The sequence below is a fragment of the Notamacropus eugenii genome, chromosome 4 (genome assembly GCF_028372415.1).
Source record: "Notamacropus eugenii isolate mMacEug1 chromosome 4, mMacEug1.pri_v2, whole genome shotgun sequence".
Classification (NCBI taxonomy): Eukaryota; Metazoa; Chordata; class Mammalia; order Diprotodontia; family Macropodidae; genus Notamacropus; species Notamacropus eugenii.
In genome coordinates this window covers 28,511,846-28,538,116 of record NC_092875.1, presented here as the reverse complement: position 1 = coordinate 28,538,116, position 26,271 = coordinate 28,511,846, and the positions used below count along the sequence as shown (strand labels likewise).

The following is a 26,271-nucleotide window of genomic DNA, read 5'->3' as shown; positions in this document are numbered from 1 at the left end:
AAACTAAAATGATTATAGAACTGATAAACAAACCTAAGAGCTGGGTTTTTGAGGACTGACTGAAATCAATAAACCATTAGCTAACCTGATTAAGGAAAAGAGAGAGAGAGGAAAATTAAATTACCAAAATAAAAAATGAATGAAGTGAACTTATAACAGAGGAAATAAGTTATCAGGAACTATATACATAATTACATACCAGCAAAACTAAGAAAGCAAAGGAAATTGATGAATATCTACAAAAAATAAATTATCTAAAGAGAAATCTGAAAAAAAACCCCAAAATCAAAAAGCCAAGACAAAGAAATTAAGCAGTCCCTTCTCAGGAAAGCTAATTGAACAAATCAAAGGGGGGAAAATCACTGGTTCAGATGGATTTACAAGTGAATTCTATCAAAATTTAAAGAGAAATTAATATCTGATTTAAAAAATTATGTCCCCCCAAAGAGACACAGTCTACCAAATTCCTTTTATGAGATACATTTGGTCCTGTGACCTCCACAAAGGAAAAAAAAAGCAAAGAGAGAGAAGTATCGCTAATGAATATTGATGTAAATTTTGGCTCTAAGTCCTCACTAGGAGCCTATTAAAATATATCCACAAAAAACTTTACTATGACCAAATTAGATTCATGCCAGGGACATGAGGGTGATTCAGCATTAGAACAATGATCATAATTAATCACATAAACAACCAATGTAACAACTGCATATGATTTTTCAGTAGATGAAAAAAGTGCCTTTGGCAAAATGCATTTCTGTTGCCGTTTTTCAATTGTTTTCAGGAGTGTTCAACTCTCTGTTGACCCTATTGAGGTTTTCTGGGAAGAGATACTGGAGTGGTTTACCATTTTCTTCTCCAGTTCATTTTAGAGATGAGGAAACTGAGGCAAGCAGGGTGAAGGAATTTGCCCAGGGTTACCCAGTTAGTAAGTAACTGAGGCCAGATTTGAACTCAGGGAGATGATTCTAGGCACTCTATCCAGCTGCCCTTGTTTATGTTAAGATTCCATAAAAAAGGATGAGAATAGAAGACCTTTCTCTAATATGATCACACGCCTATGTTTAAAACCAAGGAGCTAACAATTCTTACATTGTTTGCAGTGGTGAAACACTGACTAGAAGCTTTCTAAATTCAAACAGGTGAAAGAAAGATGCCCCCCTTCTCAATATTATATGAGCTAGCTCTAGAAATGTTAGCTATGGCAATAATGCAGGAGGACAAAAATCAATATTGGCAGAGAGGAAACAAAATAACCCTGCTTGCAGACGACACAGTGTACTTAGAAAACCCCAGAGAATTGGCAAAGAAGTGGAAACAAAAACTTAAGGTAAATCTGTAACAATCATTGGTTTTTTCTATATAGTACTAACAAAAGTCAAGAAGAGTAAGACATAATTAAAACAACTAAAAATGCATAAAATAACCAGGGAATTAATCTACTAAGACATACAAAATAAAAAAAACAACAACAACACAGAAAGCAGTCTTTGAATAAAAGAAGAAAAATTTCAGAGAGATATTTCCTGCCCAAGGTTAAGCTGTGTGTCAGTAAGGATAAAAAACTATACTAACTAAATTAATAGAATTAGTGCTATAACACTCAAATTTCAAGTGAATACTTTATAGTACATAACAAAACAACGACAAAAAATTCATTTGAGGAAAAGGTATTTAAAGGGAAATCATAAGAAAAATAGGAACGACAATCTATATTATAAAATAACAGTAATCAAAACTACTAGGCATTGATTAAAAAAAAAGAAAAGTTGATGCAGATGGGGGCTGGGAACAGGCTAAATGAGGAAGAAACAGAAGAAATAAAAAATAGTAGTCCTGTGTTTGAAAAGCATGAGTTATTGGGGGAAGGGATCCTTTTTTTTTTTTTTTTAAACTAGAACTGCCAGGGACAGCAGGAATGTAGTTTGGGCACAAATCAAGTTTAGATCTAAACCTTATGCTATATAACACAACATGCTCAAAATGGATGCATGACCTAAATAGAAGAGGTCAAGTTATTTTTAAAAATTAGAATAGATCCAGACTTTGTGCTTTCCAAAATTATGGCTGGAGGGAGAACTAAAAAGAATTATTCTTCAATGTATTGATGTCTTTTCCCAATATGTCCCCTCCCCTCCTAGGGAGCCACCTCTTCTAACAATGAATAAACTTTTTTTAAAACCCAGCAAAATTAACGCATCATAAAGGTCTCAAATTGGAGGGGAAGTTAATGGTAACTGAAGGGGAGAGATAAGAAAATGTCCTCTGGAAGGTGGGGACAGCAATGGGTTTCAAAGGAAACTTAGGTTTAAACCTAAGTGAGGAGCGAGAGCATTGCAAAGATGGAGGAAGAATGCAAAGTCATAGAAGTAAGAGATGAGCCTCCATGTGCCTCAAGTAGGTCAATACAGCTGCAGAAGAGGAACTGGAAAGGCAGGAAAGGTATGTGTCAGACAGGAATTTATGTTTGATTCTAGAAGATGTGTTTTTGAGTCTCAGTTCTTACATCTATTAGTTGAGGAACACAAGGCATGGTACAACATTAGGTCTCAGTCTCCCCACCATATATTTTGCATCAGAAGATGATGTGGATTCTTACATTCTTTTTTTTTGCCAATTTGAATATAGACTTTTTCCAACAACTTGAATCATTTCAAGGAAAATTGTTGTCCAGTCACATTTGGCTCTATGTTTCTTGGCCAAGACACTGGAGTGGTTTGTCATTTCCTGCTCTTATTTTACAGATAAGGAACTGAGGCAAATAGGGTTAGGGAACTTGTGTCTAAGGCCAGATTTGAACTCATGCCCTCTTGACTCCAGGCCAGCCACTCTATCCACTGCACCACATAGCTGCCCCTTTAAGAAAGGGAACACTAAATACTATAGAAGTTCCTTAAATACCTGCAGAATTCCCTTTCTTTTCTCCCAGATGTTCTTTTAATTCATCTCTACCAGCTACTTCTCCATTCCATTCCAAGTTTTTTTAATGAGATTTTATAAAAATATATTGGTTTTAATCCTGTACACCTCCCCTTCCCTTCCAAGCAACTGCTCCATCTGTTATTGCCTCCCCACCACCACTCCCAGTTGAAGAGAAGGTGGGGGAGGCTCTCTCTATGCAGTTCACACGGGAAGAACCAACCCACTCTTGCTAAATGTTGACATCTTTTGGTAAGCATCTTGGTCAATGGTTGGGTGTTGTTCTATGTATCTGCTCTGGAGGGATACAAAATTAATGATTGTGAAAAAGATGCCATATTTCTTTCTCAAGATCTCAACTCTCAGTAGTTACACACCCAGCTCCCCCCATCTTTCACTCCCACCCCCCATGATTTTGATGAGTCCTCCTACCAGGGAAGAAACCGGCACCTAATGAGGCATTAGAATGCCCAGGGAAAAAGTCATCTAAAAATAACAAATACATTGAAACATACTGGGGACCATTTTTTTTTGGTGGGGAGGGCTTTTCATTTGGTGTGTACCCCCGTCTTTGCTTCTTAAACACAGGAACAAACAGGAAATTCACATCAGGAGTTCATTTGATCTTAGTAATTTCAAAATGTTGTCTTGCCATAATAAAGGCATTTAAGAAATGTGGAAAGCAGGGCTTCGATCTTCTACCTTTATTTACCTCAAATAGTGATGACTTAATATTAGGGAACAAAGGATATGAGGATATACAGAAGAGCCTTAAATGCTGATACGATTTTATTTAATACTGTGAAAGTGAGACAATCCAGAATTGGAAGTGCCCGTCATGGCAACCACACGTAGATTTATGGAGACATCATAAAATGTAACAATGATTGATAAACAGTACTTTCTGAATAAAATGCCTCTGTCTTTGAAGACGTGACAGAAAGAATAAATCACACAGGCCAGGGAGACAGAATTAAACCGAATCACAACGTACACACTGATCAGAACCAGATGAATTTTCTCCCATCTAAATCGTGCTGCCAAAGCCCGCTGCCTCAAGGGGGGCTAACTGAGAGCTTGTTTGGAACACAAGAGTCACTGACCAAGTTTCTGCAACGAGCTAATGTGCCTGAACACCAAAGCCTCACTCTTTCTACCACTTATTTTATGACACTCACCCACCCAATGTGATAATTAAAAAGCTGTAAAATTTTGCATTACAAACATTTATTCTGAATGATTAGTCACAGGCTTGTAAAAATTAATCCTTCAGTGAAATCAGACATGCAAAGTTATCCCACTTTTATGCTCCAGTGTTATACAAAGTTTAGTATGGAATACATTTTTTTGGCCATTTTTAGGTCAGAAAAGGTGAGACATTTTACTCATGTCACTTCTAGGTTGTGGGCATGATGAGAAATTTGGTAGGTCACCTTTGTTGACAGTCTGGACGTAATTAATCATTTGTTAATTATATCTCAAAATTCAAGTGTTTGTATTCACTTGGGGAAAAGGGATGAAAATACGTCCAAACATTTAACACTTTTTAACACTGTAAAGGTTCTATTTACAGATTAATGTAATAGGCTGCTTTAAAGGGGACAAAAGTTTTGGCAATTTTTAAAGAGAAACTTACGATTTACTGACATATTGGGTCCAAAACAGACTTTTAGAAAAATATAAAGTGCCCAAAGGACAACTTACATTAAGTGCTGGAACCTGCTTCCTGGAACCAAATGAAGGGTCACTTAAGGAGCACATTTTAAAACAGTCTAAAATACATATTTACAATTGTCTCAGCAAAGTCAAAACCAACCATATTGTGATCTTTACTTCTATAAGATTTCATTGTCAAGTGCTCCCTCTTAAGCAGGACAGGCTCTCCAAGAGTCTCCCTGGAAGATCATTGACTTGCACACTTCCAAACTCCAGTCCAGGTGATCTGCCTTTAGTCTGGACAGAAGAGGGATATGGAGAGTGGCCAGAGCTCTTTTCTGAGCTGGTGGGAGCTGTGTGGCCATGGTCTCCGTGAGGTTGTCTAATGCTATGTGGCCTTCATTTAGTATCTGGTGGTCTGTGGTGGCCTTTCCCAGGGCTGCTCTGGTCCCCAGGGTTTTACTGTGTAAACATAAAACATTCATCAACACATTGAGAAATAGTGCATGCAAGTCAACAGCCAGAATGTGGAGGAGTGGGCAGCATACCTCCCCTCCCGAGAGTCTTATTTTCTCTACAGCAATTGCAATGCCTTAAGCTTACAGGCGCAGGATTAAACGATGTCTCCAGCAGCAGCACCCACTCCCCTTAAAGACAGCATTAACTCATTTTAGGGTTGCCAAGCTTTTGAAAAGCACAGGGGTCTATCAAACAAGTGACGAAGCTGTTTAAATGCTTGGCGCCTCCACATTCCAAAGCTAAGTGAATCTTCAAGAAGACAATAGCAGACTACTGGTTTACTAGCCCAGACTTTCCCCAAGCAACTTAATTATAGTTTGCTTGTCCTGATGCTTTTCTGGCCTGAGCTACTTCCTAAGGGGTATGAGACAGCTCATTTCCTTCTCCTTCTCTGGCAGGCTGTTCAGGTCAAAAGTGAGACAAGTGATCAGACTGCCTTCTTAGGTCTTGAGAGGTTAGGTGTCATGAGAAGGCACCCAATCGGCTTTAAGCAGCAGATGGACACTCGTCCATGCTGGGGAAAGTGACAGATTACTGAGCTGAGCCCTTGGCAATGATCACTTCCTGGAGGAAGAACTGTTTCATTTACCGAATTTAAATAGTTTAAAGGCAACAGTATTGAGTTCATATAGAAAAACTCATCAGAGCACATTTCTCTCATGAATGTTCTTGAAATAACTTAATGTGACAGGAATGGACTACAGCAGCCTCGAGTGAATTCACGAGCTAGGACAAAGAACCAAGAGCAGGAAAATGGACAAGGCTCCTCACACATCAGAGAAGATGCTTCACATTTTCTGTGTTTCAAAGATCAGGAAGAAAGTTCAAATGACCATTAAACTCACTGAAACGAGAGTCTCTGAAAAGAGAGGCCCAAGTACTTTTCAGCCACATTCCTGCGATCACTTACAAGTTAACTTCCAAATGTTTAATTAAACTCGTGGATAAATAAGACAAATTTGACTTACAATTGCACCAACTCCAAGGGAAATTCAATTTAAAAAATTCTTATAAACACATAGAACCCCTTCTTGTTCAAAAAATTAAATCCTCATAGACACAAACTACATTAAGCACAAGATTTAAAAAATGGTTAAGAGGCTAAATACAGTGCTGACCATAAGACCTTGAAAGCAATAATTCCTAAGAAATCGTCTCCCCAGGACAAGATGCATCACTGACCAACTGACCATCCTGCCTTCCAAATGACTATGCTCCTGTTGGAGGCAGTGATGTCATATGCGTCTCGGAGTGCTAGCACGCAGTAGGACTATTTAACTTAGAAGGTAGCCAAGATCATTGGTTAAGAAGTGCAATTCCTGGTTGGAGATGGAACCTGAGGACCATGGGGACAATGTGCTCCCAGAAGCCAGTCCTCAGAGAAGAGAGCAGCTGCTGTGGCAGAGATGCACGCACTCAGCCACTGTCCACTGTCCATTCTCACTCTTTGTCCTCTTTCTTGGGACTGTAAATATTCCGCACTGTCTCACATACAAACTCTGAATCCTCTGGGTACCGGATTTCTAGCTCTGTGTTGGCTACATAATGAGTTCCAGTAAACTCTGAAAAATAGCGACCAACATCGGGGTGAGAGATTTCTTGAGGTTCCATGTTATATTCCAGATTTTCTGTTGGAAGAAGAGAGGCAAATCAACATTGGATAAAAACACACCTTTCCACAGCAGCTTATCTGGAGAACTTTGTGCTTTCCTAAAGAATGATAAGCTCAGAAGGGCTCACAGAGCTGGCAGGACCTCAGAGGGCATCAAGGTCACACTATGGGTACATGAGGAAACTTTGCCTCAGTGGTTCATGTGCCCCATTTGGAGAGAGAGGACATCGGGGTTGGATCTTCAGTCTACGGTGACTTGGACCTCTCTGGGCCTCAGTGCGGGAGGTGAGAGAAGGCCAGGGCTGGCCTTAAAGATTCCAGATTGTACCAGAAGTCACAACATCCTGAGGCAGCCCCTTTCACTCTGGAGAGCTCTGATTTTTAGGAAGTTTTTCCTTACAGAACACTATTAATAACACTGTTGTAGTGCCTTAAGGATTGCACAGTTGTTTCTTTATGGCAAACCTATGAGCTCTGTAAGAGAAACATTATTAACCCCATTGGACAGAAGAGGAAACTGAAGCTGTGAGAGGGTAAGAGCTTCACTCCTGGTTCAGGAGAACTCAAACTTGCCTCCCAGGCCAGTCTGCTTCCCCCTGAGTGTTGCTGCCCAACCACAGCTTCTAGAAATGAAAAATGTGAGTTTTTCAAATACTTCAAGAAAGTTATCGCATAGAGCAGAAACAACACTTGTTCTGAGTGAGAGGCTATGGGTTCAAATACCACTTCTGACACACTACCTGTGACACCTTGGCCAAGTCACTTAATGGCCCTATGCCTCAATTTCCTCATCTGTAAAATGAGAGGGTTCAGCCAGAGAACTTCCAAGGTGCCTTCTTAGTCTGGATGTAGGAGCTTCTCATTTGATCCTATAAACTGCCAGGGTTAGCCTCTGCCCTGTGTCTCAGGAGAACCACTGCTCCTGCTTTCCCACTTTCTAATTACTTAGACTGAGAGAGCCAAAGCTGGGGAAGTGACAATAACAATAAGGACCCGTTGTCTTTTTGAATGAAAATGTTATGGTTTTAAACGATGTATCATGAAGCTACTTCAATATACTGTTGGCCTTTTGGCAGATCTTCGGTGAAATGCCTCAGTTTCCTCATCAAAAGAAAACTCCCGTTTCCAACCCAGAAGAAGTGAAGTATTTCTTAAAAAGCCTGACTAAACACGCTTCAAAGTAAAGCCATATAATTAAAAAAATACCAACGGGTTTTCTTTCCAACGAGAGAATCCGTGGTAACACCATGACAATAACAAGTCTCTGAAAGCATGGATGGCTTTGACAAAATCCAAACTTCTAATACCGAAGGAAACATCCCCTTTTTTGAGGGTTGTCTGTAAACAGTAGCAAGAGGAACCGATTAGCAAAGACTCAGAGGCAAGCAGCCCCCAGGGAGCGCTCAGGATGATGTAACCTGGACAAGGGGGAAATCAGGTTGTGGCCCATGCTGTTTGTATTCTCTGCTTTCCAAATTTAGAAAGGGGAGACAGGATGATAGGAAGGGGAAGGAAATCAGGAGTCCTACCAGGAGACAAAGTTGACACCTGCCTTCCACAGAGAGGCCGCTTCTGCTCACAGCAGGCAGACAGTTTAAAGCAAAGTTAACTCAGGTGGCTAATTTATCCCAACAGACTTTATTTCGAGTTTCTCTCTACTTCTCAGCCAAGAATTTATAGCTTCAGTCTCCTTCACTTTTCATTCCACAGGAACATGCTGGCTGGTGGTGGGTCTCCTGGGAGCAGGGTGGGTACAGTGGGTAAAGAGAGTCAGCTCCTTAATCATGATGCCGTTTACAGACAGCTTGGCTAGATGGCAACATGGATGGTACCCTGGGAATTGGGACAGACAGCAGACAAGAAGAGGGCGCAAGCAGCAAAGGGGCACAGAAAAGCAGGTGAGCAGCCAGGCAGGGTGAGGAGGAGTTTGCTGAGCAAACTGGGAGGGGCACAGGTCTGTGCCTGAGACATAGATGATGGCTAGTCACAATGACACCAAATCCTGGACTAGAATTCAGAGGGGGAAGTAAATATTGATCTAATGAGAAGGATTTAGACCACAGAAAATAGGAAGCTGCCTGAAATAATGATTTGGGGAGAGGGAAAGACAAAGAAAGGATGCATAATGCCAAAACATTTAAAATATGGACTTGTGAAAGTCCAGAAAACCCTGAGAAATGATCCCCCTGCACTTAAAAAGATCATTGGACTTTTTGATTCCTGCACAGAGGGTCAGACACATGGAAGAAAAGCAAGGCAGAATTCTGGGAGCCACTTAAGACGTGGGCTTTTGGAAGGCCTGGGAACCTTCAGGATGTAACAGAATTACTTGTATTTCAGTAGACCTAAAAAAATTAGGAGTCTGGAGGGAGTAGAAAGAGAAGACTGCTCTCAGGTGGCTGAGATGGGCCTCAGTTTCCTTTTCTATTCTCGTTGTTGGTGTTTATCCTTCATTCTGGAAGATGACCATTCCTTATCTAAGAGGACGTTGGAACACATCTTTAAGGTATCTCGCAGGTCTGACAGGATAGGAATTTGTAAAAGTAGCAAAATGTGCCCTCTGGTGGTAAAAGCTTCACATTTAGTTCTTAAAAAAGATTTTCCTTCTGATTAAGTCTCTCATTTAATTACACAGATACCATGCAATACTAATGTATTTAAATGTATTTAAAATATTAATGTATTTAAAATTCATCTGGTATGAATTCCATTGTCCAACTCAGTAGGAAATGCAGGGATTGGCTGAGGTTCTTATTAATGGTAACCCTTCACTAATGCCCTACTTAGATCCTCATTATTAGGAGTGTGGCCCCTGGGTTCTAGAATGCTATGGTGGCAGAATACAAACCATGCCATGAACAAGACAAGTTTTGCATATGGATGTGCCATCCAAGGATAAGACTGTGTAAGTTTAGAAAACCTCACTACTGAAAGATTTGACACGCGGTGATGACAATCATTTGGCTGAAGTGACTCACAGAGATGGTGTCCAACTGCTTTTACAGGTGAGGAAACTGAGTAAACAGGGTGAAGTGACTTGCCCAGGGTCACCGAGATAGGAAGTATCTGAGGCCAAGATTTGAACTCAGGAAGATGAGTCCATTTACTATGCCACCTAAGCTGCCCTAGAAATACATGTAAATGACCTCTAGTAAGTCGATAAAACCTGGTCCTCACATTAGGAGGACCAGAGAAGAAGGTGCGCTGCTCACGTATCAATGATGAGTGATGGACTTCACTGGCATCCAGAGTCCAGAGAATGACAGAAGAGCCCCACCCTATCCCCCTTTAGGGATGGTTTAGAGGGGGACATAGGGAGATGGTGTGGATGGGGTCTGACCAGCACGTTGATGAACTCATGGATCCACGGAAGCATCAAAGGTAATAACTGAGATACTTATAGTGAAAGACAGGCCCCGCAAGCCAGTCATGCTGATGCTGACAGCTGGTGCTTTAAAAAAAAAAAAGTTTGATTTTTGCCTGTTGCTTTGAAGACATGGTTTTTTCTCTTTGAACACCATTTGCCCCCCATCCCTATGTTTAGGGACATAAGTGATTAGGGGATTTCAAAGACACTGCAAAAATTTAAACCTGTAGTGCTGTGTCTTGCACAGTTCTTTATTTTTGAGATAGGAAAACTCAAGTCAAGAAAATTAGATAGACCATGGACAAAAAGCCCCCAGAACAAAATCCTTTCCATCCTTCCTAGGTAAGGCTTTGCTTTAAAGTGAATATAAATATTTAAGCTACAGAAATGTTTGCCATTGTGATCTGAATTATAGCTAAGTCTTAAGTAAAAGGAAATAAGTGACTATGTTCGGACGTGACCACTATCCGCAGGGAAACAAAGCAACCCACTGGATCTGGATAAAATGCTCCGTGAGGTCTCTTCCAGAATCCTCAAGGGTCTCCCTGCCTTTGGTCTCTCCCCACTCCAGGTCATGCTCCACTTGGCTGCCAAAGGGACCTTTCTAAGTGTGGATCTCCTGGTTGGTTTTTCAAGCCCTTTGCCCCTTCTGGGCCTCTTGCACCTTACTCCTTTCCATGATCTCTGTGACTGAGCCATGGTGGCTTCCTCCCTGTTCAGCCCCAACTCTGTCTTTTCACTGGCTGTCCCTCGGGCCTGGAATTAATCGTCTCCTTCTTCGCCTCTGCCCTGAAAGCCTCCTTCAAGGCTCTGCTCAGACCCCACCTTTTACAGTGCTCCCAGAGAGCACTGTCTTCAGCTGGTGTCTACACAGTTAACTGCAGGCTACCTAGTGGACTGAGCCCTGCAGGATCTTGTGATGCCTCATCCTTTCTTTGTGGGTCTCTTATAGAATCAGCACTTCATGATGCTTGTGCCCACGTACCATCCTACTATTCAGAGGGTGGTTCGTTTTAAGCCAAGTTGAAATACATCCTTTAAGACTCCTAGGACAGTAATCACAAGCCACAGACGTGGTTCACTGTAGAGACATCCCGTCTGTGGGTAGAAGGAAAGGGTAGCCAGTGAAGATAAACAGAAAACACACAGCTGCATGTTGCTGACTCACCTTGGGCTGCATACCTACAAGAGCCATCTTCCACCAGGACATTATAGAAGGGCTGATGGTGGCCATGGGGCAGGCTGTGGACATTCATGTTTCTGATCCACTCATGCCCCATCATGCAGGTTGGGTCCCAGCCATAGATCACACAGTTATAGCCGTACCTAAAGGAAGAAAGATGGCTGATGGTCAAAAAGAATAGTCCCGGTGGAAAGAGAAGAAGGCAGAAGGAATGGCCTCCCTGCCCGGCTCAGTCTTGCAAACTCCCTGCCTTTCTGGCTCCAGTGTTACCTTTTTTGCTCTGCTTTCATGTATCATCATTGTACTTGCTTTAACAAAAAAATGAAAAACAAAACCACAGCCCTTTTTGATTTTTAAAAAGCAAAGAAAAAAAATCTTGGGGAAAGGGAACTCATGACATCGTCTGCAGAAATACAAGCTCGATGAACTTCACCCTGCAAATGAAGACTCCACTCTGAGCATAAGAGGAAGCCAGAGAACTGGCAGAAGGTGCAGAAGGCGAGCGGCCGCTAGAGTCTTTGAGGAATTCTAAGGCAGGCCTGAAAAAGTGAGAGGAAGCATTCTGCTTAACTGCCTGTTTCACTGCTTGATGCTAGAAGCCAGAGGACAAGCACTTACATTATTAAGGCACGGCTCTGGGACAATGGTTTCTCCTTAAGACAATGTCAGGGAGTTGAAGTGACAGAAATAGACTGAGAAAGGTACAAAGCCACGCATATTTATTTTTAAAAAAGCCAACGTGCTAACGAGGCAATCACCAACGCTCATCTTTTGTCAGCTGCAGACTAACCAGACCGCTTCGTCCTTCTACAAGAAAACGGGGACATGCAGCACAAGTTTGGCTGAACCCAAACTTCACAGAACAAATGCCCCTAATGAAAGGATTTGTTTCGGAAAACTTGGACTCAGTCAAAAGGCCACACCCAAGGACCTAACGGCCACGTGTGGCCTTGAGGCTGCAGGTTCCTTGCCCCAGCTTTATACAAATGAAATCTCAGGCCCAGTGTCTTTGCCTGTTTTTACTAAAATGCCAGGAAACCCTGAGCAGAAAAGTGGAAATGAGTGGAAGACAGAGCTTAGTCTCCTTTATGAGAGAGAAAGAGAAAGACAAAGAGAGAGAGAGAGAGAGAGAGACAGAGAGAGAGAGAGACAGAGAGAGAGAGAGAGAGAGAGACAGAGAGAGACAGAGAGAGAGAGAGACAGAGAGAGACAGAGAGAGAGAGAGACAGAGAGAGAGAGAGAGAGAGAGAGAGAGAGAGAGAGAGAGAGAGAGAGAGAGAGAGAGCGAGAGAGAGTGTATGTGTAGAGGGAACCAAAGGCAGCAGACACTTTGCCTGCTCCAGGACACCAAAGCCCCATGACCCCTTCAGGGAATACAAGGTGGGCAATTCTCCTCCCTGGGCACTTGGGGGACCCTAAGGAGCCTAGATCCGAAGAGAAAGCCCCGGTTAGTCCTTGATGGGTGGTGCCGAGATGGAGACTCCCAGAGCAGGTTCGATGTATTCACCTCTTATGTTTCATAATGAGCCCGATGGAGTAGCAGACGTCACGGTGCTTCTCTTCTGACCGATGCTTCACCTCCAGCCCAATCTCTTCCTTCTTGCGCTCAATATGCTCCAAGGTGTGCTGTACCAAGTAGCCGACTGCCCCGTGCTGGGAGGGGTCCAAGGTCTGGATATGCTGCAGGATGTCCAGTACCTTCAACAGTCAAAGAAGGGCAGGAATTATAAGCCTCTCAGTTGAACTTTTACTGACAGGGCACACTTGGCAAATAAGGAGGGCGAGCTGCTGTCAAACCCCCAAAATTCCAGACTCGGCTGGTCTCACCCAAGCTGCTCGTCTGTCTTATGTCTTTTACTTTAAATGGCCTGTTGTATCTGACTCTCTGTGACCCCAGTTAGGGCTGTCTTGGCAAAAATTCTGGAATGCTTTGCCATTTCCTTCTCCAGCTCATTTTACCGATGAGGAAACTGAGGCAAATAGGGTGAAGTGACTTGCCCAGGGTCACACAGCTAGTATGTATCTGAGGTTAGAACTGAACTCTTAAGAATCAGTCTTCCTGACTCCAGACCCAGAACTGTGCCACCAAGCTGCCCTTAGTATGGGTTAGGAAGCTTGTTTTGAATGAAGCAACCAGATTCTCAAGGATCTGAGACTGTTTTGATATTTAGCCCATTCACAGTGTGAGAGTTTAAGGAATTATTTGTAGGTAGCAAGGTGTAGTGGAGAGAACACTGGATTAAGAATCAGTCTGCTGGCAATGAACTAGCTGCATGAAAGTACTTAAGTCAGGATACCTCTCTGGGTCTCAGTTTTCCCCTCTGTAAAATCAAAGCTCTGGACTAATGTTCTCCAAAGTCTCTGACAGCTCAAAGGATATATCTGCTTTTTTTTTTAAGCATGCAAAAGGAAAAGAACCCGCCATATAAAGGAACTGGGAGACAGAACAGCTATACTACCACTTTCAGACTCAGTGGTCCAACAAGGTTCATGATCTGACTGGAGGCGGCCACAAAAGGGGGCAGGGCCAGTGTGAACATCAGCTTCCATGCTGGACACCATATTTGTAAGCACTACCAGACGCATGCATCAGGTCCAGTAGTTATGTGCTATCCTGTCCTCATTATAGAAATTTTTGTGTAAGTGAGCACTGGAGAAAATGTCATCTGTCATTGAGAACGACTCCTTGAATTTTCCCAGTACAACGTGTTCCCCTTGTTTAGATTAGGAGGGCTAGTTTGCTTAACATGTAATATGAGAAAAACAAGAATTCTAAGGAGAAATGAACTTTGCAATGTTTTCCCTCTGCTAATCACCTTGTCTTGCTGTTAAGATCTAAGAATAGTGGTCACTTAGGAGACCTATACACACAAAATGTAGACAAAGGTGGCTAAGCCTTCAACATGCATCAATGAGTTAGGTTTTTCACAGTGGATGATTATTAGTGTTCCTGAAATAGAACATAACCTTATGATGAGAAAGACTTCAGAAAATCAAGAACTTGGTTACTTGCTTCATGTGATAAGAGACTTTCCTGGTTCTCCTTCTGGCAGCCAGGGAATACAGTGCAGGGAGTACTGGATTTGGAAGCAGGAGGACCTGAGTTCAAATCCAGCCTCAGAAACTTTCTAGCTGTGAGACCCTGGGCAAGTCACTTCATCTATGCAGTGAATAAGGGGATAATAAGAGCATCAAATGAGAGGCTCTATGTCAAATGCTCTGCAAACCTTAAAGTGCGATATATACATGAGTGATTCTTTTTCTCTGGCCTGTCTCTTCTACTGGCTCCTCCCCTAGGTGCTCCATCCTAGCTGGGAGTAGGGGGGAGCCCTACCACTGTGTGCATGCCCAGCTCTCTGCTCATCGCCTTTGCCCTCTGCTGCCTCAAGCTCCAAAGAAGCCCCCTAGTCTAAATCATCTCTGACCCTGAATGCCCTGACAACCCTCCTGGGAAATGAGCATCTAGAATTTGTTGGGAGATTTCCAAAAGGGTAGCGCTCCCTCCTCCAAGGCAGGCTGCCCATCCTCCCTGCTAGGAGCTAGGAAAAATTACTAAATGACAAAATGAAAGGACTAGAAATCCCAAACTGATGGCCAATCGATTGACGCCACAATGTGGTCATTCCTACTGAGCATGCTCACTGTGCGAATTATCTTTGTGAATCAGGACTCTTAGCTCTGTTCTCAATCAAATCCAAAGCAAGAAACAAATGAGAGGCTGCCCAGGACACACCAACATCTCTTCCAAAAACCATACCAAGAATAAGCCTGCTATTTGAAGACAAATTAGAGCCAACTGTGTTCTGATAAAAATTTAACAGCTTTATGATGTGAGAGAAATGATTAATAACCAATAATTTGGGGAGATCCAGACATCTCTCCTTTTTCTAAAGCCCTGATTTAAAAGATTCAGTCTCCTGAAGGATATTACTGATAATGACACTGGACTGACTTTCTTGTTCAGATAGCTCCCAAATGGGGCAGCCATGGTGCTCTGCTCAAGTTTGGGTGGGGAAAGTTCTTTGAAAAGATTGCCCAAGGCTGAGGGAGGAGTCTGGGTATAGAGAAAGTCTCTCTTTAACATGATGTCACTCCAAGTCCCTCATTATAATATAGCCCAGACTCTCAAAGTAATATTCATTCTCTTATTAATTGTTAACCAATCAGAGTTGATTGCCACCCTGAGGAACATGGGCATACAAGCTATGAGCTTGCCACCATGACTGTCTTTGCTCTAAGAGAGAGATGGACAAATGACTATCCTCTTATTAAAATGTTGGCATCATTAATAAAATGATTAAATTACCCAGAAATTATCTCTTGAACTTTTTAAAGACTACAAACATTATTTACCAAATAAAGTTTTGTTTTTTTTAATAAAACTGAGTCTATTTCATTCTTAATGTATATATACATGATAAACTCTAGAATATATTTCCTTTTGTATTGAATAGGGTATATAGGAAGGTTCTGAAAGGCAAGAGGTGGATGGGCCAAACAAAAGTTAGGAACACTGGATTAAGATATAAAAGAAGAAAATTTGGGAAATTCTGTTGGACATTTGGCCCACAATTGGGTCAACGATTGGTTAGGTGGTATTTGTTGCAAAAACTGATATTATAGTAATACTTTAACGTTAATGAGAAAGATCTTCCCCACTCATTAATGGGTTTGCCCATTAGGGAAGCCTGATTAGGTGAGGCCCACACCTTTCGTTAATTTTCTAATGAGGCACTGGTTCTCAAGGGTTGTGATACTCTCTGGCTCTGAAAAATGTATAAATACTGTGAGGTGAGGTTTTACTTTGGGGCTTAGTTTTTGGAAGATGGTATGTGTGCCAGATGAGACTGGGAAGCCACTAAGCAGCCTCCTGGCTTTGAGAACCCAAATGTTGGTGCTTTTCTCTCTGGTAACCATGTATGTATGGTCAGTCCGTTATCTGTCAGTTGATTTGTGATGTATTATTGCTTACTGTCAGGTAGCTGGAAGCCCTGTCTGTTGATTTTGATTTCTCTGTATTTTCTCTGAAGTTCAGGGTGCTGACTTTTTCCCCTGAACTAAGTGAATGATACATGGGCTTGATTAAAGTGACTGTTGACCCCTCAAAAGTTGCCTTTACTTTTAGAAAAGTGGATCAAAGAACCTGTAATACCGGGTCCTCCTGTGCATATTGGGGTCCTCGCTGTTACAAATACGAAGACACCAAAGTAGGAAAATGTCTGTTCCCTCCTTACATTCTCAATAGGGAGAGACCCTGACATTTCTGCTCTAGCTCAGCTCACTGGCTACTTCACCAAGATGGCTGCAGCCACACTTCCCCAGTGAGAGCCCCTCACCCCCTCTTACTACGGACCATTAGTGTCCATTACCTTTTCTGGCCAAATTCCCAAATGGAAGTAGAGCCTGGCCTGGAGCAAGAGATGCTGTACGTGGTCTGGATACATGGCCAGATACAGATCCAAGGAGTCCCTTAAGAGCTGGTAAGACTGATCCGTGCTCTCCCTACCAGTAAGAGAAGAAGACACACCAAAAAAAGGATCTTTTAATCTTTGAATTCTCTTTCCTGCTATCTATCTGGTGTTTAAAAACCAAGTCAATGTTTCCATTTTCTAAGGCATTCATTTGTGTTCCAAGGTGGAGGCTACCAGGCATTAGTTTCTTTTTATAAATATTAAAAAAACAAACCCCTTGGTTCCAATGGTTCTTTACAGATGATTCGTTCAACAAATGGTTCCCTACAGTGGATGGGAGAAAGAGGCAAGCAAACAAACCTGGCACCTTATTTGTGGATGGGGAGAAACCCAAATGTTTGTGTTGTGTGCCACAGAACCCTTGCAAGGTTGTGGGCTCCAGGGAGGATACTGAGACTTCTGGGACTCCTGAGCCCTAGGAGTCTTGGTATCTTCCCTGAGGCTTAGCACAGTGTTCTGGGGCACAAACATAGTAGGCTTTTAAAGCAAGAGGAACCTGAAAAGGGACATCTCAGGCCTGTTTGAGGTTAACAATTGAATATGGCTAGCAGAAGAAAACCATTATTTAAGAGCATCCCATTTTCCATATTTCTCCCTTTGGGAAAAACTGCCTACAATCAAGCCCTTTCAAAAGCAAAACATCCACTTCCCCTTTGAAATTCTGGAAGTCATTCTGACATACCTTTATCTTCCCATTTCTTCGTAGTTTTATCCCTTTGACAACACCTCATTAGACTCCTGGATCAGCCTCTCCTTTTTCCACCTCTCGGTCAATAAAGCTGCCTCTACTGACAGTGTTCCTAAGATAGCCCAGCTTTGACCACACCACTCCACCCCTCAAAACCCTTCAGTGGCTCCCAGAGCCCAGAGCAGGGCAGCTTCACCTTCTGTGAAGGGGCTGAAGACCCCTTGGGCAGTCAGTCTGGAGAAGCCTATAGGCTTCTGCTCAGAATCACATTTGTAATGCATAAAACAGAAAGGAAACTAATTATGTAGAAATGCAGCTATCAAAATGCTTTTTTTGGTTTTGACTTTATTTTTAATTTATGGAATAGAACAAACATTTCCATAACATAGTACAATAAAAAGGATGAATGCACATGAAACTACAAATCTGTTATGTACGATGTGCTATTCCCTTCAAATATACAACAAAATTATTATGTCATTTTTTTCTTCCATCCCCCTGCACCCCCCGCCAGATATGGTTGCCATTAGACACAAACAGGTGTATATATGTAAAATTATTCTATATATACTTCTATTTATCAGTTCTTTCTCTGGACGTATGTCCTTTATAGTTAATTTGGGTATTTATAAGAGTCAAAATAACTTACTCAGTCTTTTTTTTTTCCCCAAATACTTTTAAAAAATAAACCAAAAACAAGTTCCGGGATTCCGGGGTAAAAGCGCCTGATCTCGAGGATCCAACAGCAGTGCACAGGGCGCTCTACAGGGAGGCATTTTCTCCTCACCTTCATCACCTAGAACCATGATCTTTCTTCAAGGATCAGATCAAGTGCCACCCTCTCTGGGGTACCTTCTGGGATCCATCTCAGTGGTTTGAACTCACTGTGACCTTGGTTCTCCTTGCATTCTCCCCTTTTCTGTAGATGCTGTGATTCCCTCAGAATGAACATAAGTTCCTTGAGGGCAGAGAACATCCCATTTTTGTCTCTGTGCCCCAGAGCCAAGCACAAAGCCTTGAACATTTAAGCAGTGGAATTAAATTTTAAACAGAAACATCTGAGAGTTTCTGTCGGACATTTAGCCCATGTTTGGGTTAATTATTGGTTAAGTGGCCTTTTTTTAACAAATGCTGAGATGACAGTAAGGCTAAGCCACATGAAAACTAAGACAAATGGAAACATTTAAATGTCAATTCCAAGATGACTGAACAATAATGTAGAAGAACTCATGGTGCCTCCAGGACAAGTTTTAGTCTGTCTGTCCGCTCTAAGCAGACTGCTCTTTCGCCTCTAAGTGTACGAAGGATGGCTTCTCAAGGCCTGTGGGGGAAGGGAGAAATAGTGACCTAAGGGGCCATCTATGCTTTGTCTATAAGAATCCACAAGAGCCTCGCTACTCTAGCCACCTGTAGGGTGGGATGGGGCAGACATGCCCTAAGACAGGGCTTTCTGCAGGGCCAGAGAAGCTTCTGGGAACCTTTGAGGATCGCTGCTGGGCAGACCCAAGGCGGACGGCCAGGACTTACCGCTTTCCTAGGCTTAAGAGGTTTCCCACCATGCGCTGCAGTACCTTCTTAGAGCTCACTACCCCATAGAACTCCTCTGTCACGTGGTGGCCAATCAGATATTCACATTCTTTCACTGTCAGTTGCTTTCCTCTCCCAAAGGCATCGATGTAAATGTAGTCAAAAATATCTTGGCTCCTAGCAAAAAACCCACAGAGCCCAAACTCAGGTTGGAACCGCACTTCTTGACAGTTAACGTTTTTCAGCAGGGTCCCCAGATGAATGCCTGAGGCCAAACGCCCTGTTTTCACTTAGAATGCCATTGTCTAAGACTGGTGACCTTGGTGACTCTCTGCAGTATTCTCAGGCTGCTATGAACTGACGTTAAGGAAGAGCAGGGAAAGTTACAAAGCTGACAAAGTTTCTGGAGTTTAGAGAGACCTCTGAGCAACAACCAGCTGTCCATCAGAGTTCTCTCAAGATCCCCAAGGGTCTTTCGTTCAGTTTAGCTGACACTCAAGTTACTGGAACAAGTAGAATGAGATTACTGACCCAACTGGAGGATAATCTTACTAAGAAGAAAATGTCATCAAAATTATATTGACAATCAAGGCTACTACAAGAATTGACACGACCAAACCAAAGTGCATTCTGCTTTCTAAGTTTGTCAATAGCTGTCTTGTTTGTTTGTTTGTTTTGGAGTGGGAAAGCTAGGCAATTGGGATTAAGTGACTCCCCAAAGGGTCACTCAGCTACTAAGTGTCAAGTGCCTGAGGCCAAATTTGAACTCGGGTTCCCCCTGACTCCAGGGTGCCACCTAGCTGCCCAGTAGCTATTTTTAATAGCTGCAAGGGCTCTCTCATTGAGTGAGGACCACTGATGGCACTTTAGGACCTAATGGGTAAGGAATGCCTCATTCCTAATGGCCCCATGGTCTAGGGCAATCCCTATGTGGCCTTTGGCATATGTGGCTTCATCTGATCTGGACACTGTCCCCATAGGCCTGATCAGGGATGTATCCTAAGTCCTATGGGGCTCTCAGGGAGAGATGACAGAGTCAGCACTAGAACCCACATCTTCAAATTCCAAATTCAATCTTCTTTCCAGGGCACTCGAGTAACTATTCCTGCTGGACTTTTGTCTTTTTGATAAGGAATTTTTCTATATCTAGCTGGATAAAATGTTTGTGGATTTCTGCATTAGGATCCAAAGAGTCAGGTCTTACACTGTGAAGTCTCTAATTATCTTTGGGTTATGACTGGTAAGATGTGGAGAATAGAAAAGGAATTTATTTGGTACTGGGCAGAAATTAAAGGGTGGTTAAAGGAAAAAAAATTACAGATAGTTATCAAGATTTTAAAAACTTTTTGGAAATAAAAATAGCAACATTTCTTCATCTCTTGTGAATAAGGGAAACACAATAAGGGGCAATGTAAAATCTGGAAGAAAAAAATGTTTAATGATAAAGTTAAGTCAAGAAGCATTTAACAGAACGCAAAATGAGGCAAAAACCAGTCCTTCCCCTTGAGGAGCTCACTGTTCAGTGGCAGAGACCAAATGTAAACAGTGATGGGCAAAGAAGGCAATCATTTCACTGGGAAAACATGAAGATTCAGGAGGTCTGGGAAGGAGATGGGAGAAGAGCAGGGAGAGTGTTCTAGTATGGGGGAAATGCATAAAGCTGAGAGAGGGGGGTGTCTTGTGCAAGGAACAGCAAAGAGGTCAGTGCAGTGGGATTTCAGGATATGGGAAGGGGACACAGTATAAGAAAACTAGGCAGGTTGGAGAGGGTCAGTACTGAAGGGCTTTAAAAGTGATGTCATCCTGATGGCAACAGGGAGTCACTGGACTTTACCGAACAGGGTGTGATGGTGGGAAGAGAGATGACAAGGTCAGATCCGTATTTTAGGAAAATCAATTTTTTTAAAAGCATACTTTATTTATTTCATTAAATATTTCCTAATTACATTTAGCAATTTTTTAGCCTTCACTTTTTAAAATTTGACTTCCAAATTCTCTCCCTCCCTCCCCTTTTCCCCTCTTTGAGAAGGCAAGCAATATCATATTGATTAGACATAAGAAGTCATATAAAACACACAGGAAAACCCATCTGACAGCTAAAGAGAGGGTGGCCTGTAATCATGCAAGAACAGAGGCAGGGACACCAACCAGCAGCCACTGTGATAGTCTAGGGGCGAGAGATGAGGGCCTGTTCCAGGCTGAGGGCAGTGTCAGAGGAGAGAAGGGGGCACATATGAGAGATGTAATGAAAGGAAAATCAGCTGACTTGGTAACAGCTTGGATGTGAGGGTGGGAGAGGGAGGGATCCAGCATGACACCAAGGTTGTGAGCCCCTGGGACCTGGGAGGAAGGCAGTGCCCTCAACAGTCACAGGGAAAGTAGGAACAGGGGAGGGATTGGGGAAAAAGAGAATGACTTTAGTTCTGGACATGCCGAGTATAAGATGTCCATTCAGTTTGAGTTGTCTAATAGTAAGTTGGAGATGCAAAACTGGAGGCCAGGAGAGAAGTCAGAGCTGGACAAGCAGATCTGAGGAGCCTCTGTATACAGATGATAATGGAATCCACCAGAGTTGACAAGATCACCAAAAAAAAACAGTGAAGAGGGCCCAGGCTGAAGACTTTGGGGAGACCTCGGCTTAGTGGCTAGGAAATGGATGAAGATCCAGCAAAGTAAACTGCGGAATGGTCAGACAGGTAGGAGGAGAGGAGAGAAAGAGCACTGAAGAGAAGAGGGTGATGGACAGTGGCTAGCTCTCTGGAGATGAGCAAGGCAAGGGCAGAGGAGGGAGACACAAGCCCAGACTGGGAGTGAGAGGAGAGCCACGGCTCAAGGGAACCTCAGTCACCCACACTGCACAATCAGAAGGACACAAGGGATGGGAAGGAGGAGATGGCTAAGATCAACTTAGTTGGGTGTGTAGCATTCAGGAAAAATGCAAAGTACAATTGTTTTTAAAAAGACACATGTGCCACTTCTGCTCTGGACCTGCTGCTATCCATCATTTGTTCTCCAAGAAGACCAATGACATCACCAGGATGTCCTGGCTTTCATTGAACTGGATTTAGGTGAGGCAGGGCTGTGCGAAGTCACTAGCCTCACTCTCTCCTCCAGAGTCATCGAAGGCCAGTGGCAGGACATAGGTCAGGATGACTGACAATGATCCCGGATGCAGTGGGAGACCTTGGCCTTGTTAAGCTAAGGTCTTCCCAGGTTCCAACTTGTCTGAGGCAATGCTCATTCAGTAATTAAAGATGAGGTAAGAACTGAGGCAGGAGACAGACTTATCTGACTTCCCAAAAGAATCAGTCTGGGAGGGGAAGACCTCTGAGTTTCTGGCCAGAACAGAAACAATTGCTATGTACACTCACTCTGAGCCCTCAAAACCCAACAATGAGCACGTGAGGCTTGGGCTGGGGCTTATTACTGGCCAGTCAGTAGGAGGAAGAGTGATTTGGGTTTAAAGCCAGTCAAGCAGCTCCCCTTGAATCCCAAAGGGCCTTGTCGAAGCCTAGTTTACCAGAGCTTTATTTCAAGAAATCATGAATGAAAACCACGTGACATGAAAGAGTTAATTGTCCCAGCTTTTTTGCAAAAGACAATGACAGAATAAACAAATAAATAGGGAAGAAAAAAATCTGGCCCCTAAGCCCCAAAATATCATGAAGTAAAAGCAATCAAGACCCCATGTAAGGATATGACTCCCCACACGGACAGAGGGAAGAGGAGGAGCAGAGGGCACTACGGAAGTCACAGAGACGTCACTCTTAAGCACTCTTTGGCCCACACCGCAAGTGAGGCGTCCTACTGGGGGCAGCCAGGTGGTGACAGTGCTGGGCCTTTAAGCTCAAATTCAGCCTCAAGGCACGTAGCAGCAAGGGGGCCTGGATAAGCCACTGAACCTCCGCCCACTTCTATTCACTCACCTATGAAATGGGGTAATGAGAGCACCGACCTCCCAGAGTTCTTGTGAGGGTCAAAAGAGATAACAAATGCAAAGCTCTTAGCACAGCGCCAGACACACAGTAAGCGATGAATGAATGTTAGGTATTATTACTGCTACTGTTGTCATAGAAAACACACGTACTTGGAGCAAGTCCTCAGAACCAGTCCTGATTTCACAGGTAACTCACCCTTCAACACCTTGACACCATCTCAGCAAGAAGTGACTCGGGAAGTTGACCGGCTCCAGTCGGACTCCCAGCTGTCTGGCAATTGTTAAATAGAGCACAGAGAGACTAATTGGGATTCCTGTTCTTCGGCCCAAAACCTGAAAGAGGAAAAGAAAACTAAACCCATAAGCTAACAGAGTTCAATATCTTAGAAGAAATTAAGACATGGAAAACTACAGAGGTTTTTTTTTTTAATTAAAGAATTATTTCAAGGGAAAAAATAAACAAAAGTAGGAATGAAGGAAAGAAGGCAGTACTGGATCTTGAAGTACAGTATAACATCATAATCATCAAAATTATTCAATAGTGTTTAAAAACACGTACACGAGTGGAACAGACTAGACAGGTAGCACCTGAACACTTTAACCCAGAACTTGTGTTTTATGAACTCTTAGGAGGCAGAACAAATGCTATTTGACAAGAAATGCTGGGAAAGGAGGAAGATGGTTTGGCATAAATTGGATTTACACCAGCATTTTACACTAGCCATCTATCACAACAAAGTCTGAATGGACCTACAACCTATAGTTATAAAAAGGTCACATCATTAAAAATAAAAATTAGAGGAGAAGAGAAGGTTTGTACCTTTCCTATGGTCAGGGGGAACATTCTTTAGATGACAACAGTTAGGGGAGATCACAGAAGAAAAAACTAATAATTTTTGATTACACAAAATTTAAAAACTTGTGAACAAACAAAATTAATGCAGTTGGTAAGAAGAAAAACTGTATAGTGGGAAAAAATTTTTTGGATCAAATATCTAATAAAAAAATCAGACATCTAAGATATATAAGGAGTTGACAGTAACATATAAAACCAGGGCAATAATATATAAAACTCCTCAATAAAAGACTTGCCAAAGGATTTAAAATTAAAAAAAAAATTCAACCTATCAACCACAGGAAAAAATGTTCCAAATCAATAATAAGAAAGAAATAGAAATTCAAACAACTCTGAGGTTTCACCTTATAGTCAACAAATCAGCAAAGATAAAGACAGAAAGAGTCAATGGAGGAGAGGGTCTGGGGAAATGGGCATACCTAATATACCACCGATGCAGTTGTGAATTGCTGTAACAATTCTGGTAAACATTTGATAGTATGTGACAAAAGCTCTTATACCCCTTTATACCCTCTGCCCCAGCAATCCCATTACTGGGTATACATTCCAAGAAAGTCAAAGGCAGAAAGAAAGGTCTCATGTTAACAAAAATAACACTTTTTGCTGTGGCAAAAAACTGGAAACAATATTGATTTCTTTCAATTGGAGAATGGATGAACAAATTGTGTTATAAATGTAATGGATTATTATTGTGCCAGAAGAAATGATGAATGTGAGAAATTCAGAGAAACCTGGAAGACCTATATGAACTGATACAGAGTAAAGTAAGGAGAACCAAGAGATTGGTATCCACAATGGTTACAATAATGTAAACGTAGGGAACCCAAAGAGCAGCTAACCTCTAAATGCTTGTAATAATCACTTCCTGCTCTTGACCAAAAAGAGAACAAAACCTTCTTCCTCCTCCCCCTGCCTCTTGCCCCCTCTTCTGGCAGAGAAGTGCAGGACAGTGTCCACACTGTCAGATGACCAGGCATGGTGTGAGCAGATTCTGCTTATTTCTTTGGCTTTATTATTCAAAGGGCTCTAGGGAGGTAGGGATGGCGATATTTTGAAATGACAGTGAATAAAAACAAAAAGCAACAAGAAAATGTGACTTTAACAAGTATATAGATGTAAGGCCAAGTCATGTAATCAACAGGAATTTACAGAAGTGCCAAACACTGCCCATGTGAGGCATTTCGAGTGCCAAGGCCAGAGCGTCTCAGTTTAAAGTCTTACTAGAACATGGCACCAACTCTGAAAGGTAAGAAGCTGTCTAGTCCTGGCCCATTGATGAGGGTTCAAAAGTGAGAACCATTCCATTGTGAGGTTCTGCAGTGCTAGTCAAGTCTCTGACTTGTTGGACTTTTTTCCAGTTCAGGATGCTGTCCCTCACCTGATGGATATACAGGTTCAGGGCATTGTAGTAATCCATTCGGTTCCCTCTGTATTTGAGCTGATCATAAAGGACATAGTTGATGGCCTCGAGGACCTGGCTCTGGAGCTCCCCTTCAGTTATCATGGCCCCACCTAACAAATACACGGAAGACCAAAACACACAGTTAACAATGGAAACAAACCAGATAGTTTTGATCAGTGCCAGAAATAGTCAAGCAATGGTTGAAAGCAGATTTTGGGGAGAACATAACAGACTCTATTTTATTCTGTATTTTCCAATTTGCTGTGTATGATCCATGCAAGAACTGTAGGATCAGCTGCAACAACTGGCTCCCTTCAGTGTCTTCTTTGTTTCTCCAATTGGCACAAAGACTTAACTGCTAGAAAAGGAGACCTCTAACAGTCTCTGGAATGCCCCCTCCTTGATCTAGATTAGGTAGTTCTCTTTAAGTGCAGCTAGCTATGCTTATAGGACATGCTTTCTCCATTCCCGTGGCTTATGACAGAGATTCTCCTAAACAAGCACACTTTTTTCTTTGTATAACCAGCTGTACCATAATGAGCTGCCATTTTCTTTTCTTTGTCTCATGTAACATATAAATACTACTGACTGAGCATGACAAACAATCCCATCAGCTGCTGGCGGGGAGTGTCACACTCTGATTGTAATCAAACCTGTGTCTGATTTCCACGGGCTTATTGGAGTTAGTTTGTCAAACAGATAAGAAAATTAATATGTATGTGGTAATGGCAGAGTTAGAACCTTGAAGAAGAGAAAAAAATATATCTGTATATAACATACATGTATATACATGTGTGTTAGAGAGGGAGACTGGTTAACTATTAAACCATATGCAATTAGATAGAAAACAGTTCAAGATATTTTGATAATTCAGGAAACTTGCTCTATATTTTCCCAACTTAACTCCAAACTCATCAGTTTTTTTTCACAAAGCAAGACTGGAACTAGACGCAATTCCACACCTGCCTTGAAGGCCAAGCTGGGGTGACGACAGTTTTTCCCACGGAGGACTTTGCGAACTTGGTCTGTAATACTCTCGACTTGGGCCTGGATGTCTTTTAGGCAGATGTCAGCAAGAGGATTGCAATACTGGTCAATTAACACAGCACCTGAAAACAAACGCACAACACAGGT

General features: G+C 42.3%; 1 protein-coding gene across 2 annotated transcripts in view; it reads right to left on the bottom strand.

Annotated features, from left to right (window-relative positions):
• Positions 1–3,690: 3,690 nt before the first annotated feature.
• FBXO21 (F-box protein 21) overlaps positions 3,691–26,271 on the bottom strand; it is a 41,246-nt gene continuing 18,665 nt past the window's right edge. For both annotated transcript variants that reach the window (XM_072600326.1, XM_072600324.1), the window contains exons 5-12: positions 26,100–26,246; positions 25,114–25,247; positions 23,076–23,212; positions 18,943–19,119; positions 16,626–16,758; positions 12,764–12,954; positions 11,242–11,399; positions 3,691–6,722 (exon numbers count right to left, since the gene is read on the bottom strand). In XM_072600326.1, the coding sequence (XP_072456427.1) occupies positions 6,535–6,722; positions 11,242–11,399; positions 12,764–12,954; positions 16,626–16,758; positions 18,943–19,119; positions 23,076–23,212; positions 25,114–25,247; positions 26,100–26,246 (1,265 nt within the window). In that variant the 3' untranslated portion in view covers positions 3,691–6,534. The remainder of the gene's footprint in view (positions 6,723–11,241; positions 11,400–12,763; positions 12,955–16,625; positions 16,759–18,942; positions 19,120–23,075; positions 23,213–25,113; positions 25,248–26,099; positions 26,247–26,271) is intronic.